General features: G+C 35.5%; 3 protein-coding genes across 7 annotated transcripts in view; 1 reads left to right on the forward strand and 2 right to left on the reverse strand.

The window, feature by feature from the left end:
- Positions 1-571: 571 nt before the first annotated feature.
- LOC135166529 (two pore potassium channel protein sup-9) lies at positions 572-4,026 on the forward strand. Its single transcript, XM_064128840.1, has 5 exons — positions 572-732; positions 1,353-1,508; positions 1,991-2,334; positions 2,752-2,870; positions 3,331-4,026. The coding sequence occupies exons 1-5, from the start codon at positions 579-581 to the stop codon at positions 3,599-3,601; spliced, it is 1,044 nt and encodes a 347-aa protein (XP_063984910.1). The 5' UTR covers positions 572-578; the 3' UTR covers positions 3,602-4,026.
- Positions 3,658-7,643, reverse strand: LOC135166531 (potassium/sodium hyperpolarization-activated cyclic nucleotide-gated channel 1-like). Its single transcript, XM_064128841.1, has 9 exons — positions 7,201-7,643; positions 6,913-7,134; positions 6,422-6,608; positions 6,211-6,345; positions 5,688-5,877; positions 5,208-5,399; positions 4,753-4,976; positions 4,363-4,613; positions 3,658-3,791 (listed from the first exon to the last, which is right to left on the reverse strand). Coding segments are annotated over exons 1-9 (1,551 nt in total). The 5' UTR covers positions 7,350-7,643; the 3' UTR covers positions 3,658-3,790.
- A 437-nt stretch (positions 7,644-8,080) lies between these two features.
- Positions 8,081-19,422, reverse strand: part of LOC135167024 (papilin) — a 93,042-nt gene continuing 81,700 nt past the window's right edge. For 2 of the 5 annotated variants that reach the window (XM_064129862.1, XM_064129861.1), the window contains exons 14-25: positions 19,015-19,185; positions 18,674-18,886; positions 17,381-17,551; positions 16,541-16,939; positions 16,057-16,269; positions 15,222-15,389; positions 14,306-14,871; positions 13,907-14,057; positions 12,675-13,187; positions 11,247-11,402; positions 11,056-11,169; positions 8,081-10,782 (exon numbers count right to left, since the gene is read on the reverse strand). In XM_064129862.1, coding sequence (XP_063985932.1) covers positions 10,583-10,782; positions 11,056-11,169; positions 11,247-11,402; positions 12,675-13,187; positions 13,907-14,057; positions 14,306-14,871; positions 15,222-15,389; positions 16,057-16,269; positions 16,541-16,939; positions 17,381-17,551; positions 18,674-18,886; positions 19,015-19,185 — 3,035 coding nt within the window. In that variant the 3' untranslated portion in view covers positions 8,081-10,582. The remainder of the gene's footprint in view (positions 10,783-11,055; positions 11,170-11,246; positions 11,403-12,674; positions 13,188-13,906; positions 14,058-14,305; positions 14,872-15,221; positions 15,390-16,056; positions 16,270-16,540; positions 16,940-17,380; positions 17,552-18,673; positions 18,887-19,014; positions 19,186-19,422) is intronic. The other 3 variants (XM_064129865.1, XM_064129864.1, XM_064129866.1) reach the window with 3 other exon arrangements.

Consider the following 19,422-nt stretch of genomic DNA (forward strand, 5'->3'; position numbering starts at 1 on the left):
TTTTTCATCGTTTTATAAAATTAAAAAATATGGACCTTATATTTATCACTCAATTTTCATCTCCAGGACCAAAAAAAATTTCATGCAAAACTCCAAACATCAAAGACGTCTCCTCACGCGACGCATTTGCATTATCCGGAGCTTTCCCGCCTCCATTCAAAATAATCTCCATCGAAGAACAAGTTGCACTCAAAGTTAAAACAAAAGATATTATTATGATCAACAGGTAATAAGAAGATATTGGCACAATTCATGGCGCTGATGGTTATCATTCTCGATGATAAGCCGCATGTGTATGTGCCTGTATCACCGGGAAGCTGTGTTAGGAGCGATCAATAACTGGGCTCCAACAGTAACGGATGTTTCCCAGTCGTTTTCAGTTTGGGGTTCAAGGGCGTCGTTATTGCTTCTTCATTCTGTTGTTCTCTGACATGTTTTACAAATTTTACCTGTGGAATTTTTGTGGATTGACGATTTTCGGGGATCAAAAAATAGATAAAGGGCTGGGAGTGGTGGTTTGATGGGCGGATGGGCTTGACATCCTTGTGGTGATCTGAAAGTATTTATCAATCGTCAAGATGACGGACGACGAGTCAGTTTCGAATATGAAAAGGCAGAATGTCCGGACTCTGTCGCTTGTTGTTTGTACCTTCACATATTTGCTGATAGGAGCTGCTGTTTTTGATGCTCTGGAGTCCGATACTGAGAGGAAACGGTGGGAATTTCTGTCCGGTGAGTGGTAATGAGACATGAGGGCGATGAGATTTTTTCTGCTTCCGTATGGCAGTTGCTGAATTGGTCTAATTCAAACGCTGGATTTTTTCATATGTCGCTCTAACAGGATCCACAATGACTGAACTGTCATTTGTTGCCCTCATCCATAGGTACACTGAGGGAAAAAAAAGTTTTGTTAGGAATTTGTGTCATTTATATTTTTTATAAGTAGAAGAAGCAGAAGAAAGTATTGAAATGATTATTGAATTCAGAGACTGTTGGTCAATAAATAACTTTGGAGAACAGCTCAATAAAGATTATTGGCATTTGGATTTCTGAATTCTTAATTTTGAATTAATTACAAGAACAGAAGAACTGAAAATACAAGACAGGCCATTTTTTGAAAGGATAGGTAAAGGAAATATTTTAGTCGATCATTGAATTTGACAAAAGGAAAAGAGGAAAAATCCTCAAATTGTTATCTTTCCTTTGGAATAATTTTTGATACGAGAAATGAGAGTGCCTGAGGCGCATCGAAGACCGAAAAAATTCAATACAAGAACAGTTTTCCCCTCGTATTCTTGTACCGAGGTATGTGTTTGTGCAGAGAATTACATAGTTATTTCATATGTTTGCAGAAATAAGGAGGAATATGATTAGAAAATATAATATTTCTCAAGAGGATTACAGAATGGTGGAGATTGTTATTATTGAAAATAAGCCACATAAGGCTGGGCCCCAGTGGAAATTCGCGGGGGCGTTCTATTTTGCAACTGTTGTACTTGCTATGATTGGTAAGTTGAATAAAATTTTCAAATTATAAATGACACATTCCATTATTTGTAAAACCGCCACACCATAATACTGATCGACTTTTAAATTTTGACTCGAATCGATTTGAATTTTGATTTAAATTTTGCTGAATTTTGACTCATAAACTGACATTGAATAAACAGACCTCGAGATATTAATAAAAAATTGTTTCAATTCGAGAGAAATATGAGATGCAAAAATATATTCACCGGTTGATCAGTTTTTGGGCATACAGTGAAATTCAATCAAATTACCCAAAATTTTGATAATTCCGAATCGTAAAAACTTAATTTAATTTTGTGATTTAATTAATATTTTTGGACTGTATTCAATTATGCGGCTTCTACCCCAAACAATTTTAATTTCAAAATTCACGTAACAACATCCAAAATTGAAACAATAACAAGGGGCTAAGTAAATGATTAAAACAATAATAAACCTCGTAATGATTATCAATTTCTAGGATACGGGCATTCCACTCCAGTGACAGTTTGGGGAAAGGGTTTCTGCATGCTCTACGCCACGATTGGGATTCCCCTGGGTCTCGTAATGTTCCAGAGTATCGGAGAGCGATTGAACAAAGTCGCATCAGTTGTAATCAGACGAATGAAAAAATACATGCGGTGTCACAAGACAGAGGCAACAGAGATGAACCTCATGCTTGCAACTGGTGTCCTCTCCAGCATCATCATCACTACTGGTGCCGCTGTGTTCTCTCGCTACGAGGGCTGGAGTTACTTTGATAGCTTTTATTACTGTTTTGTCACGTTGACGACTATCGGATTTGGGGATTACGTCGCCCTACAGGTATGAATGAAGCCTTTCCAATGATTAATTAAATGAATTGATGGGCCTATAGTTTAAATGAATCCTCACCTCTTCAAAACTTAAGGATGATTTTTTCATATCTTCGCAGAGGATCATTTAACAAATCTGGAAAAATAATGAAATATATTTTCATAAATATTTATCAATAAAAAAAATCGCCGTTAATTTTTGAACAGGTCAGGGTCAACGACTGATCTTTTTGATATAGAATACCTCATGTAATAATAATGAATATATTAATTCGGATGTTAAAAATGTTTTGACACCTTTTAATTTGCGTCATTAGAATTGATTGAAGTTCAATGAAAAAAAATATTAACAATGACGACAGAAATGACTTTAGATACCTCATTTAACATAATTAGCTATTAATTTTGATTCTCCTCTTGAGTACAGAATGATCAAGCACTGTCAACAAAACCTGGATACGTCGCCCTAAGTCTCGTATTCATCCTCTTCGGCCTGGCAGTTGTTGCTGCCAGCATTAATTTGCTCGTTCTTCGCTTCATGACAATGTAAATATAAATTAATCTTCTGTAAAAACCATTTGATGTATTAATCAAGGACAGCCATTCCTATGCATGAGAGTTTCTGCGGAATTTGGCTGTCATCAATTATTATCGCTCTTGTCTTAACAATTGTAAAACTCAGTTTGCACTGAGGAAAAATTGATTATTGATAAGATAACTAATACTTCCAAAAATCTAATTTAGATGATACTGACTAGACATGGATTTGTTTGAATTTAATTGGTGCAATTAGTTGTAAAATTTGGCAACTGAAAATATTTAAAAGCGTATCCGATTGCTAAAATATTAGAATTCTTCAAGGGAACCTAAGGGCTCCCTTAAAGAATTCTAAAATTGATGTCCACCCTTAAAGGGCACCTTTAACGAATTCTAAAATTGATGTCCATCTGGAAAATGAAGATCAATCTTAATAATAAATATTGATCATCTCTTTTTCCCTTTTTAGGAATGCAGAAGAAACCAGAAGAGACGAGAGTGAATTACAAGCCTCCTCCCACCACGTTCTCACCCTGGACGGCGAGGTTCTAGCTGTAAACGGAAAATTACTGTCCAGTCATGTTCCAATGATCCACGAGACCGACGATTGCGTGAGTGTCTGTTCATGCACTTGCCTTGGTACAGCCACCACCGACCTGATAGACTCCTCGGGATACCAGGGCTATCGTCGGCCACCATCTAGCAGCGCCAGTCTTCGTGTAAAACGTGCGTCCGTTTGATGGAGGGAGTACCGTCGTCGTAGTCAAATTCGTCGATTATGGAGGATTGACAGTAAAGAACGTCTTGGCAACAGTGTGTCAACATGAACAATCAATTTCGTCAAGACAGTGGACAATTCACCCAAGTTATTGCCATACGAATGCCAGAAGATGAAGTATTACACTCGATTGAGGGTCTAAAGACTGATATCTAAAGTAAATTAAGGAATTATTAAATGTGTTATTTTTGTATAAACATTGTATGGACACGTGTAGCCTCAAAGAAAGTGAATAATGTATGAAGAAAGTACAACGAATAGGAGAAAAGAAATTGTAATGATTATTCACTTTAATGTTAATTCATGTTTTAGGTAGTCTATTTTATCACTGAGAATATATTTGGGTGTGTCTATGTTATATTGTAACCATGACAAATAAATGTTGAACGTAATTGAAAATTCTTTTTTATTATTATCGGTAGAGCGCGGTAGATTCAGATCGATTGATTTGAATAGATTTAGACAAAATTGCTTGAGTATTAAAGTTGATTGTTTGTTTGTTATTTTTTTAGAAAAATTAGTCATCTCGATTAACGAACTCCAAAACTTTCAACGTTTAGATAATTTGCTCCTTTAAAATTTTTTACTGAATTAATTTCCTGGAGGAAGGCAATAGAACGAGCCAAAAGAACTTTTCTGCAAGAATTTTCAGGCTAATTTTTTTGTAGAACGGATCGGAAATTTTTCATTTGGTTCATTTTTTAATTTTTGTTTATATCTTACTATCGTTTTAGTGACATAGGAAATCGCTTGTGCTGCTCTTCAATCATAATTGTTCGATCCATCCGCTCAGTTGCGATGCGTTCGATTCGTTCGAATAGTTTTGTGTGGCCGGCGATGCATTTACGGAAATTACGACGTTCCAACTTGTAGACCTCACAGACTTCAATTGCTATAACTGTCCCAACTCGCCTTTGATCCTGAACTAATAGGGCAACTTCACCAAAATGCGCCCCTTCCTCTAGGTGACAAACCTGCGAATTTGCCCAAATTGGTTTTATAAAAAAATTGCAATCGAAAAATAACTGACAGAATTTCTAATAGAATTTCCGAACGAATGTGCATTTACTGGTGGGCTTTTTAACGATAAAAAAAAGTAAAAGATTTGCTTACTTCTTGACCGGTGGGAGTGAAAACAGCCACAGTTCCGCTGCTTAAAAAATACATGCAATCCCCCTGAGTTCCCGCCTTCACGATCACATCGTCCGGCAGATACAGCTCGAATTTTAAAGTTGAAACGATTGCGGATATGGTTACAGTCGGTAGATCCTTGAAGAGAATTACGTTCTCTACAAGTCGTCGGCAGGAATGCAAAATTATTTCCTCGAATAATCGACCTATTGCAAAATGAAGAAACAGATTTTTGAAACCATTTTTATAGTACTACTTTCGGGGGATAACAAGAGTTGTGCGAAAAATTTTGCTATCTCTGTTAAGTTTCGAGATATTGATCAAGAACTGGCGAGAAATAAAAATCGATTTGATCATCAAATCATCGACCTACTACAAAATAAAGACAAAATTAATAAAATATTCAGGAAGGAAAGAAGAGGAGGAACATAAATTACTTGATAAACTGGATAATATCTTTCGCTCCCTGAAGTAAGCATTTCGAAATCTAAAAGAGTAATAATCCTCTAATCGTCTCTTCATGTGCGATGGCAGCTGCTTCTGTCGAGTGTAAGCTGCTATTTGGTTCATCGTCTCTTGGTATTTTGATTGGGCCGCTTTCTTATCACTCTGTATTTGCAGGAACATAACTGGAGAATTCACTTCATTAAATTAAATCTTCCAGAGAGGTCACGGCACCAAATTGATTTTTCTAGTTGCACATAAAATAATTTTTGACCTCAATGAAAGCCAAATGCCAACGTATTCTTATGATGTCCACGTATCGAGAATTGGGCTTCATAAAAAAAAAAAAATCATGTCGACTGTAATTAGAAAAATCGATCTGATCACGAGACCTCTCCAGATGACCCCAAATGCAACAACGTTCGATTTTCGCACGATTTTTAATAATTTCAAGATGGAGATGGACAAATTACTGATGATGTAAGCCTCGAAAAGTCTTCCCAAGATCATCAGGACTGTGCATATAATCATTTGACCTTCGAAGTTTGGCTCTATTCCCCCGAAACCACTGGCGACAAAATTTTCAAGGACAATAAAGAGAGCGTGATGAAAGCGAGCGGGGATTCCCTCATTTTCCAACTTGGCTAGCCAACATGAGCACTCCTGGGGTGAAAGGAAAGAACTCATTTCATGATTATTTCAATTTCGATTTTACAGTAGGAGTACAATAAACAAAATGTTCGAATTTCGCCCAGATTTTATAAACATTTTTCAGGCAATAAAGAGCATCAAAGTAAAATGAAGAATTTTCTTAATTGTTAATGAATATTTGCAGAAATATTTTAATTCATCGGTGAAACGTTGATGAGTATAATTTTTTTTTTTTGAATAAGATGATTTTGAAGTTCTTTGTGGTTCTCTATTTTTTCTGAATGGGATTTAGAGTTTTGCCACTGCTTCAAGGGTTTATATTTGTAAACTCAGTGGATAATTTACCTTTACAGAAACCTGCTGGACGTGCATAACAATCACAGCCGTAAGATAACAAAAACAGGCGAACCAGTGGACAACGTAGAATGACAAAGCTAATATGCTGATCATCCGATGTGTAAAATCCTTTATTTGGAAATACTGAAAGTAAAATATGATTTATTATTGGATTTCTGGGGGAAAAGGAAACAAAATATGTTGGGATGTAGTTTCATACTCTAAATAATTGAGAAGCATAACAATGAAATGTCATGTATCTAAATATCTTGAGAATGGGGATGAGATTAAGCAGAACTGTGGGAAGGGACGACCCTGGACCCGGTACTGTTCTCCATTGGTGAGTCAAATGGTCATAAGATATTGATGTTACAATGTCAAGTAGTAAATAACTTCTGAGATATTTGCTGGAATGGGAAATTAGAGGATTAAAATGAAAATAAAACTGTTCAAGAAGAGGCTGAAGAAGGTCTGTTCCTCAAGGAATTTCCGCACTAAGTTATTGAAGGGTAGAAAATAAAAATGAGGTTAGAGTCATCATCTCACTCCCCACTACCATCATTTTTTGGTTCACTGTGGAAGTTTCCAAAAAATGATCTCACTTTATCAAACGATTGTCCAAATAAGAATTTTAAGGCAGAATTTTTTTGGGAGATTATTTCCCAGGATCAAAATTTTGATCAATCTATTTCATCTTCTCTTCTCTCTTACTTTAAAATAACGCTGTGATCAAAGGAAACTCTCCTTTCTTCCTGTACATAAACTCCAGTGATGCAATTCACCACAATATTTATCCAAAAAAAGACGTAAATAAATATGTTGATGTTGTCAAGTCTCACAGCATCATAATCAAAAACGACAAAACTCGTCATAAAAGGAATCGTCAAGAATGAAATCCCGTAGATGAATGTCATGACTGTCTCCCAGACAAATCTGGAGAAAGGGAATACGTCGCCATTATTTTTATAACTAAAATATTAGAATGTGAATTCAACTAACCTTAGGGCACTGAATGGATGCAGTATCCACCAGTTTTTATGTTTTCTCTGCCTTCGCCTCTCTTTTTTGATCGCTGAAATACTGTTGAAGTAATCTTTGGTATTTGGATGATTTTGGTAGCTCACAAGACGCCATGATTTGCATTGCATAGAGTATTTTGTAACTTTTGATCGTTTTGCTGTAAACGATGGCAGAGTCTTGATTATTCCGACCAATCCTTTGCGAAAATATCGATAATTTCTGATACTTTAATCAAAATCTTGTTAATCAAATCAAATCTTGTTTTTCAGTACTGATTTGTGCTTTTCTTTGTCGAGGGATTGGCAATGGCCTTTTCTCGAACTTGAAGAAGAGAAAATAATCACAGAAATAACCAGCACCCTAGGGCTTTCTTTCTCGAGGGGTAGGGGTAGGGGGCTAATTTCTATGGTTTTCTTCTGAGAGTATAGGGGAGATTGCTGATGCTTATGGAGCGACTTCAAGGGAAAATTTTCGCAGCGATGGCGCATGAACTACGATGGTGAATGTGCCTGTCGGTAAGGCATCATAATCTCTGGTTTTCTTTATGAAATTATTTCTTAATTTTTTTCAACAGAAATATCATATTTTAGGGGCGAGTGCGGAGAGGATTTGGTGCGAGGGAAACTTGCCATTTTTCCCTAGTGATTTTCACTTTTTCGAGTTGGAGAAGCCAATGCCAATTCCTGCATGACAAAAGTTCAAGATCAGTACGAAAAATAATTCTAAAAGACTCAATATTTTTATAATCACATTAATAATATTAATATTCCCACGTTACGTTGCCTTCAGAGGAATCAGGGAAGTTTTTATTCGTATATGTTTTGAACTGGTTATCTCAAAGAAGAATAAACTCAAGAAATTTTTGCTCAAAACGAAAAAAAAATTTATTTGACACATTGTTTCATTCTGTAAAGAAAACTGAGTATACTTCCATAATGAGAGCAATAATTTTAACATTCACACGATACAGATCGTTCGAATTGTGTTACATTATAATATGTAATGAGTATATTCTCACCATATATCCTATACTTCTGAGGACCTTAAATATTATTATTGTCCATACAATATGTCCGCATAACGTCGTAATTTTTCAATCTCTTTTCATTTTTCAATCGTTGCAATATTACATATATACTAATAATAATAATAATATATTAATTACCTAAAATACTCACAATTAAAATTAACAGGTTCGCGGTAAGTCTACTATGATATTTATTTGGAATTGATAAGTCTGAGAGATATCAATGATATATAGACTACAAGTTGTTAATTATATTTAATCTCTTCTATGGTAATTTCATGAGTATTTTAATCACTCATTCAACGCTTCAGGATCACGATCGACCGTGATAACTCGATTCTGTTCATTGATCATGGTTTGACAATTATCAAGAAATTTAAAAGAAATAGATTTTTTAAAACATTTTTATAACACTAGTTGAGGGGCATAACAAGAGTTGTGCGAAAAATTTTTCTATTTCTGTTATGTTTCGAGATATTCATCAAGAACTGGCGAGAAATAAAAATCGATTTGATCCGGTTTAATGATTCGCTACTGTATTCACCGAATCATCCGAATTACATATCAATATAAGTACTTCCAAATAAATGTACCTTGAAATATGCGAGGTATGTTTCCAAACGTACGACAAATATAGGAAAAAAAATTAGCTAGAAAGACTTGAAGGAAATAATTAATAGAGAATCTAATGTACAATGCGACTGGCTCAACTACAAAATAGAAACAGATTTTGATTTTTTACAATGATAGTGATCCTAACACTGCTCTCAACCAGGATATTCATTAATTTTAAGGCACTCTGAGTTCATTTGATAACGTTTACTGAAATTTTGGGGATTAATTATCAAGAGAACAACAATTTTTCTCCCACCCCACAGAGAAATCAATCATCTGGAAAAAAATGAGTGATTGATGGCCCTCCAAGAATTATCTATCATTCCGTATATTCACGAGATATGAATTTATATTAGAATTACTTAACATTAATAAATGCTTTTGGTACTGTCTAAATAACTACACTTTATTCTAATATTTTTTTTTCTCATTCTCCTGAATGCTGAAATTATTGGTTTACACTTATGGATAATTATAAATGCATTATGGAATTTATAAAGATAATAAATGCTTCGTCTGTCACATTCGGATTTAAATAAATCTGTACATGATGATATTTTGATTTGAGTTAAACGAAAAGCCGAGTGGCTTTTCCGATAGTAACACAATATAATTAAAAAAAATAAGTCTCGTTAGAGGTTTTAATGGAGTAAAAAAAATATGAAAAATAGTTCCAGCTAGGGGAATATCAAGGGTTTATAACGTACAAGATAAACTATATTCATATATAATATAACGTGTTAAAAAGTACGTACAAGTAGCTTTCGGCAGATATTTAAAATTACTTTTGTTTTATTTCACTGGAAACGGGAGCAAATAATCTTAAAAATAACGCAGCAAAAATGAATGTTCAAATTATATTTTGTCGCCTTTTGTAGACATTTTTCAGTCACTGAAAATTTTATTAAAATCAAATATTATTTTAGAAAATGATTGGAACCCGAAACTAACGTAAAGTTATTGATCATTTTGCTAGAGAATTATGAAAAATTCGTTTCTTACTGTAATGAAAAAATACCTGTATAAGAGCGTATATATGTATCTATGCTGTAATACTATTTATACTACAGATACATATATATTACATATTGTATTGTAAAAAAGCGAAAAATGAACGAAGAAGCTAAAGAAAATTATGAATATTTCGGATAAATGACTCAATAATTACATTTTCATCGCAAAAAGCTTTGTTAAAGCCATTAATTTTTTCTCCATTATAATTTTTATAAAAATTACTAAAAAATATCTACAAAGAGTGTTTAAGATTTGGACATTCAAAAATTTACTTCTGCTGAAAAAGAAACTCAAATTACAATGAAAAGGGAATTTACCGCGAACCGAAGTTATGAGTTAATAGCATAAAGGAAATTTTTAAAAATGTGAAAATCACCGCGCCTCTAACAGAGTTCATTATCGGTGAGGAATTTTAGTAGGCTCCTTATCGACTAGTTGATCAGCTTCAGATCGTGTATACATCGATACGTTTACGATGCGGTCCGGTGAAAAGTCATCACCCACGACATGAAGATTGGGGAAAAAAATGTTCAATTCCGTACTTTAGATGTATTTATGCATAAACGTTCTAAGGCTTTGGCAGTGAACGAGACTCCATTGCGTTCGGTTTCTCTTTCATTTTTCGAAATGATTTCTTCTGGAAAAATCATTGTTTGGTAGTTGGACCTTCCATTTACCGAACGGAGTAGTACTCGTGTTGGGGAGTTAAAAGATACGTTTTGCTGATCTTCTTCTTCTGGTTAATTTGGATAAGTGGGGACCTGTTGGGGGAAGTTGTCCAGCTTCGGTGCATGATCTACAGCAAAATATTGCGTAATACTGGTGTTGACAGTATTTGGCTCTTACAATCAGGTCACATTTTGCGAAGAAACTGTTGTCTCGACAGTCGGGATGAATGTATATTCCTGCAAGAAGGGGATAAATATTTTATATATTTTAATTAAATAATCATAATAATAGATATATAATTAATATTACTAGGATTTATGCATATTATGTTCGATCATTACATGTTGATCAACCATTAAAAAAAAGTTAATGACCCCTTTTCAAATTTTTAGATTTCCAAAAGGAAAATATAAGGAATATTTTTTCAATATTATTTGATGAAAAATCTCAAGGTTTTCCGTTCCTTGAAATTGCTATTATTATTATTGTCTGTTTAAGTAAATAATTACCTGCTACGTTAATATCTAATTCAGCGGAATCACTGGAGTACTCGTTAGCAGCTTCACAACGATACCGCCCTGTATCGTTATACCCAGCATTCGTAATGGTAAGCCTATTTGCCTCTGTAATTAAATTACAGTGTTAACAATCAAGCACCCCATATTTTTAATTACGATAAAAATGAGAGAAAAAAAATTACCAGAAATTGTAACTCGTCCATCAGTTCGAATCAAATCATCGTTCTTAAACCAGAGAACTCTGGGAATTGGATATCCATCGACAGCACAACCGATGCTGATTTCACTTCCTACTGGGAATTCACTTCCCGATGCTGATACGTTCACAGCGACTGGTACTAATGTGAAAGAATATTGAATTATAATTTATTTTTTGATTATAATGCTGAGTTCAGATAAAATCGATAAGCAGATAAAAAGAAAGACAAATTGAAAAATATTTCCTAAAAACTTGATTTTAATTTTACTTTGTCGCCATTGTTTAGTCTTTTTTTTTATGTTTTTATTATTAATATTTGAGGGAATTATGACGTTTTGAAAAACTTTAGTTTCACAATTTTTGTCTAATCGTCCCGTTTTCCGAAAAAACGAGCCGGAAATCCCCAGATCGACTTCCAAAGAATTCCAAAGCGATATTCATAAAAAATGGAGAATTAGAATTTTTTTTAAATCGGAAACCGGACATTTTTAGGTTTCTTATTACATAGAATTTGCTCTGATTCAACTTGAACTATTCAAAAGTAAAAAAATTATAATAAACCTGGAAAATCCTTTTTTTTTAATTAAGTAAATCGTAAAGTGCGTTTAGTTACTCCAGACCATGCCATGCAACGGAGAGAGTTATACGAGGCAGTACACCTTAAGGATATTAATAACAGGTCATACAGAAGCATTAAAATACAATCCTGAAATAATTCAGAATGAAAATAGTAACACAGTCCAGGTCGACGTAGATGAAACATTCAGTATCACTCAGTCATTAGAATGACACGTCTGACCTAAACTATTTTACTACTGGATTACTGAATTCTGTTAACACTCCATTAGTCGCGGTTTTAAAATTACTTCCAGTAAGAAATCAAATCAATAAATGTATAAATCAAAATTGGTGGTAAATTTTGAAATTTCATTTTGACGTGCGTTTGGAATCCCTCTCAACGGAAATATCTGTGAAAACATTGGCTACAGATTTCGCGTAAAAGTCTAAAAACACTGACAACACTGAAAAAATCTTATTTACATCGATCTGAATCTGCTAAATAATTATCAAATGCTGTTGCAAACATCTTTAACAAAAACTGTCTTTTGAAGAATTAAAAAAAAGTCTCTCCAACGATCTTTTGCAAAATTATTTTTCGAAAATTATTAAAAAAATTATCTTCCTAAGATCTATTATCAAAGATACTTTTGGCTCACCAAAATATTCAAAAGAAACTTGCGAAGATAGTTGCAAAAAATCTTCCAAAAATTTCTGAAATATCTTTTTCTACGCGTCTTCCAAATTTATCATTCGGCCAATTTTCACGCAGCGGTGCAACGCGATCGGTATCGTTCGTAATTTTTTTGCGATCAACGGAGTGTTAACCAATCGTTCTATCATGTTACCTCACCTTTGAATCTAGATGGTGGTGATTCAGTAAGAGGATTGACAGGGGGAACATAAGGAGGTTTGACATTTGGATCAAGTGGTGCATAAGTGAGATTGTAATCAGGAGCCTGAGTCCTGGCAGGTCTGTAGGGATACTGTGGCCGATCAGTAGGTGGTGCTCTCGGTGGTTGCACCAGATACTTGACAAACTCCATGTGCTCCGGTTTGATATTGTAAACTGGCCCAATTGCCTGGAGTGTAACAGACCAAGATGCTGGACGTTCAATGCCATTGAATGCCTGACAGGTGTAGACTCCGAGATGGGTGATAGTGACGGATCGAATGAGGAGTGAATATTCAGATTTTTGTTCATAATCTTCAGAGTATAGTGGCAACATTCTGTCTCCATGCCACCAGGTGACAATGGGCCTTGGCCAGCCCATTGCATAACAGTACAAAGTCGTTGGGGAATTCATTACGACTGTTACGTGAGTATTTTCCTCGCCGAATATTGTTGACGAGTGTTCGTGAGGCTCTGGTTAGGGGAAAATTACCACATGCACCGGGTTAGTGACAAACACCACAAAATACAAGTGTTAGGACTAGAGATGCGAGATGACGTCATCAGAATAAAAAAAAAAACGTCATTAACTGTCATTGAGTTGTGTGTCAATAAATCAGTCAGAATTTTAATTATCGATATGAGGTAAATAAGCGATAATATAAAATTATACAATTTCTATTGATTGAATAACAACAAATTTTAGTTTTTGAAGTATTAGTTAGGATATTAGTTATAATTTTCATGAAAAATAATCTTCTTTGCATCAGTTCTATGCCAAAGTCTCCATGGACATTGTTTAATTACTTCGACATTTGAATTTTTTTTATTAAAAACCAAAACTGGACATGAGTTCGCTTATTTCGTTTTACCCTTCCACTACAAAATTGAAAACTTCAAATATTTAACAACAGTCAGATATTATAGATGAACTTATTCCTTAACTTCGATGCTAATTTTTTATTTATCATATGCCAATAATAAGTCATTAGTCAGTCGTTAAAGTGATGTGTCGTGAAACTTCCTCGCACCGCTAGTGTTAGATGTAGTCATACCATTTTCTTCCACAACAATAGTGGTGCCAATAGTGTTAATCATGACATTATTGACCACAGGGTTAGACTGATTTCAGTGTACAACAATCAACAGTCAATTCACAAACATTTTAATTCATCTAAAATTTAATCACTTACCCGTGATGTCTAGTCTGTACTCGATTCTTACTGGCGGTGCAAGACCATTGTCAGCGATGCAAATGTAGACGCCACTATCCGTGGTGTAAAGATTTGTGATGCGGAGAGAGCCATCCGGAAGAATGACTTTTCTCTCTTCAGCTGCTTGAATCTGAATGAAATAATGAATCATAACAATAATTTTTTTCGGCATTTGTAGAACGTTCACTTCTTGTTAATTTTCTTAACAACATTTGTTTCCCAAACGGTAGATTATCATTAACGAAGTGTTAAACATTTCTTAATTCTCGTACGTCTAACGATAAACAAATCACAATTTATAAAACATCGAAAACTCTTACTAGTAAATTTCTTTCAAGCATTTAATAAATTATATCTTCTTCAAGTTTTCATACGTACAATTTGTGCGTCCTTCTTCCAGGTAATGATGGGCTTAGGGCTTCCAGTGGCAATACATCTCATCACAACCATACCTCCTTCCTCCCCCGAAACCTGAGGCTCCTCTGGTCTTTGAATAACGGCTGGTTCTCCACCATACGGTGGAATAGTGACATAAGGTGCAGGTGTTGGTTCAGGTGGTTCCTGATATGGTTCCAAGCACGAGGTTCCACAGCCATTATTGCAGCATTTTTTCTCATCAGGGCAGTCTGCATCATCACGACACTCTTGTTCACACCTAGTGCTGTTGGAGACCACTGGACAGCGTCCTAACTTTGTTGTTGATCGACATTGGCCTCTGTACTCGGTGCCACCATCCAGAGAGGCTGCCAATATAATCGAGCACCTAGTGTCATTGGGACAGATAACGATTCTGCATGGATCGACGCATCTGCATCTTCCGCAGTCCTGATCGTCAACAAATTCTTCTTTTCCATAGGGACAACGCATTTGGGCGCACTCTTCCCTGGCTTCCATGCACGGTTCCTTCGTTTGATTCTTATTTCCTACGTCTATTTCGTTGCTCGCTAGAAAAGTTATTCAGGAATAGAATATTTCGTCATAAGGCAAAGAAAACGCTGAAAAATGTCAATTTGCAGGCTGAAGAGAAAGCGCAAACTACAATTATGTGAACTAGAATTTTTGTTTACGGTGTGATGAATAATTTTATAAAATATGAGTCTGTTAAATAATGACAAGTAACTATAATTGATGATTGAAGAGTTAAAACTGCTGTGCAGAATTTTAAATATAAATAAAAGCGGTTGGAGACATAATAATTCAGTTGCATGTAATAGAGTTGGTGCAGTTGTAAAAAGTTTTAACGAGTTTCACGTGTCTCTTGAATCATGCAAATTAATAATCACCAAATGCTTACTTCTGTAACACATGTGCATACAAGACTCATAGGTCTTGAATCTGTTACGGTTACCACCACAACCAGTGTAAACGAATGCCATGCAAGTTTGACGTTCCTCGTCAAAGTAGAAACGCTTGTAACTGCCACTTGGGCAGGAGCCCACATCCACTTGTTCTCGACAGATTTCTATATCACCATTCAGAATTAGAATACGTGCATTATTAATTATTAGGATTAGTTTTCTTAGTTTTAGATTTGAAAACCAGGCCCGGTTAATGTTATTCATTGTTAAGATTGGAAACGAATTTAGAGAGAAAAAATTCCGCTTTGCTAAACTGATATTCAAATCTGGGTCTTCGAATTCTCTGTCGGGCACTCTTCTAACTCTTGCCATGTTTGTCAATAAATTCATTTTTAATTTTGTTTCAATCATCAATATTATTAAATAATGCAATAAAAAGTTTCCTTTTTTACGACATAATAATAAATAAATAAATAAATTGAACGAATAATAATCCATCCAATAAATGATGAGAGAAGAGATTCAATATTTTTTGTTGTAGTAACGTTCATACAATTAAATAATGAACAGAACAGTTGGACAGTTAAAAAATTTAATTTCTGTAAATTTATACTTTTCATTTGCAAATTGTGAATGCCTCTAAAAATATCCCTGTCCCCTCATCCTCATCCTCATCCCTACTACGACTAACGCTATCCTGTAATACGGAAATTTTCACTTTAAATTCGCTCTCCTACATCACCCAGCCAACTACGTACAAGATAAACTCCAAGAGAATTATAATTAGTACACACCGCAGACATATTCTTACGGGTAACGAAAGATACTCACCGAGGTGGGAAAGGGCAGTGTCATTTCCGGCGGGAGCAGGCTCTTCGCGGTGAATACAAACAGATTCACACTCTGGTTGTGTGCTGAACCTGTTGGCATTACCATCACAGCCTCCGTAGAAGAATTCACGACACGCACGTGCACTTGGATCGTAGTAGAACTTGGGGAAGGAGCCTCGACAAGGACCAGGATCAGCGGATTGGTTGCACATATCTGAGTCCATGAACAAGTAAAATAATTAAAAAATTACTTTTCTATTCGATGCAGTATTTTCCGATTTTTCATTGAGTTACCACTAGACTTGAAGCCAAATCCTCTCATCCAAGGAGTCATTATTGAGAGTTCCTCATGCGTTATTGCAAAATTTTATTTTGTAGGTAAATTTCTTAATTTTAAACGTTTAAACCCCGAAAGTTCGTTGCAAAAGCCAAAAGAATCGATTTTCCCAAAATCTTTTATTGCAAAAAAAACGATCTTGACTAACCTTGGCCTTGGAATCGTCCACAAAGACGTTCGCACTGTTCCTCCGTTTGGAATCGGTTGGCATTGCCCTCGCACCCGCCATAAATAAATGCCTGACATCTTCTCGACTGAGCATCATAGAAGTAAGCAGTGATATCATCATGACAAGAACCAGCATCTGCAGGAGCCATGCAAATTGGACTGCTCGGAACGACCTCCACTGGAGGTGCTTCTGTCGGCCTCGGTTGTTTAGGTCTTCGCTGACATTTGCTCTCGCAACTGGCGCGATCCTGGAAGCGGTTTCTGTTGCCCTCACAACCGCTGTATTCAAATTCTTCACAAGTGTCTGTAGTCCTTTCATAGTAATATTGAATGACGGAGCCACTACAGGGGCCAATGACCTTCTGCATACTGCAGACATCTGAAAATGTAATATTCCGTAACGAGTTTAATTTCCCATTTTGAATTATTTTCGTCTGCTAAATATCCTCAAAAAATCTTAAGTAGATCCATCGAAATATTTTCGCAAGATCTCCCTGGTGACCCACAAACATTCTTTGTAAGATCTTGAGAAGAAAATTTTCATTTGCAAATATGTTTGGAAGGGGATTTTCGTTAAATTACTTTCAAAATGAAAATCAGGACATCAGCGAAAAAAATTATCTTCCGAGAATCGTCCAGAGAATTTCTTCAAAATTATTTAAACTTTCTTGAACTCTCCCGAAGTGGATAGAAAATCCCGGAGTTGCCTTGGTTTTTTGAGGAATTGGAACATATGATGCATTATCCTCTCAATAAGAGGAGCAAAATTTTTCAGTACGTGTGACATTCTTGATTTTCGATTTATATTCTGGCAGCATACCTTGCACATCTCTACAACGATACTCGCACTCCTCTCTCGAATCGAATTTATTCCCATTGCTTGCACATCCACCGTAGACAAATTGTTTACAGATTCCATCTCTACTATCGTAGAACCATTTCGTTTGATTATTGCCGCAGGGACCTCGTTCGTCAGGGAGGAAACACAGAGCTGAGGATAAAAAATTCGTCAGTCAAATAGAAATGAAGGATATCCCAAAAACCGCTAATTATTCGGGACCTGCGAAATGTTTTTATACTAAATCGCTTTTTTAAAAGTCTCAGTTACTGTTAACTTTCTACACATTTTTACAATGATTATATTATTTAAATTTCACAGGGTTAAATTTTCACGTCGATGATGAGGCATTTTACGCCTTCGCGAGTTAAAAAAAAGATAAAAATAAAGAAATTAAATGAAATGATGCGAAATAAATTTTTGGCTGGTCTCAGATGTAAAGGAATTCAGTTTCTCTGCTCTGAATTTTCTAGGGAATCTTCCCGACCACTTTACAAGGATACTAAACACCCAAGATCCCTCATAACACGGGTCAATAGTACCAGGACCGACCATTATCGCTTGAAAGCCTCTCTAAAGCGACTGAATGGTATTGGGGACGCCAGCTGTTCTTGTGGGTTTGAGACAAGACGTTGATCATGTCTTTTAATACTATCCCAATTTCAACGTGAAGCATCAGCGCTCTTAGAAAATTAGAAAAAATGTAAATCCTGTACCATAAACTCCATAAAGCCTTTCCCGAAATCCCCAGATCGATAATTCTAGACATACTACTACATAGGGAGAATTAATTCAATGAAAATTACGCAAACCATTCGTCTAGTACTTTTGATTGGACTCTTCGTAACTTTTCGCGGTTCTTTATTCTTAATTACGAACTACGGAACTTCCATGTAATTTTTATTGAGTATTTCTTTCCGTGTACACCACGGGTTTGAACCGGTCGACTAAATAAACATATAAATACTCATATTAATGCAATAAAAAGCTGCAAAAAGTATAACTATTCAGACAAAGTTAATAGAAATTTATTGACACTGTAATAATTCAAGACGAGTGTCATAGGGATGGCACTAGTCATGTACACTATTTTTTCATAGTGATTGTCCCTTTTTGAATTCGCGGAAGGGCCAGTGCCCATCCCCGTGCAAAAAAAAGGGAAAACATTACGGTAAATAAATTTTAACAAAACATAAAACGATTCAAACACTAAACAATAAAATAATGCAAACAATAAACTTTAAACCATGAAAAAATATAGTTGAGATTACATACCCGGTGAAAACTCCCGAGGCTGTGGAGGTGGAGTTGCACTGGGTGATTCACAACGATTCATGCAATCATCCTCATTAACGAAATTATTCTCATTTCCACCGCACCCACCGTAGTAGAACTTTCTGCAGCGTTTCGCGTACGAATCAAAGTACCAGCGTTGAGTATAATTGTGGCACTCACCGAGTAACGCAGGAAGGAGACAAATATCTTGCTCTTGATGAAAAAAAAAAACGAAATCTCATTAGTCTTTGTATCTTCCCTATGAAAGTGCAATAGCGATAGGATTTTCTTGGAAAAAAGCTCAGTCTGTTAAATGATTTCTGATTTTTCGCATTCCTTACCAATCTTTGGTGGACAATCTTTCTCACATGCGTCTCTAGATTCAAAGTTATTTCTATTGCCACTGCATCCCGTGTAATAAAATGGCATGCATCTGTTCTCCGACTGATCAAAGAACCATCTCGATTGTTTTTCTCTGCAGGTACCCTCGGCCCGTGGTAACGAGCATGAATCTGTCACCATTTTAATAACATACCATGCAAAGTTAGAATTAATTGTATCATTCGTTGTTAATAAATTATCAGTAAGGTGCATTAAAATAATTTGTGAAATAAAACTAACACCGTTAGAACCACTAAATCAATCCTCAGAAGTGCTACTCGGATAATCGGGCGGGTTACAAAGCAGGGAGTGCTATCGGGGAATAATGACCGGTAAATATCTTCGTAGGAGGGAAATAAAAACTAAAG

This window comes from Diachasmimorpha longicaudata, chromosome 10 (genome assembly GCF_034640455.1).
Source record: "Diachasmimorpha longicaudata isolate KC_UGA_2023 chromosome 10, iyDiaLong2, whole genome shotgun sequence".
Taxonomy (NCBI): Eukaryota; Metazoa; Arthropoda; class Insecta; order Hymenoptera; family Braconidae; genus Diachasmimorpha; species Diachasmimorpha longicaudata.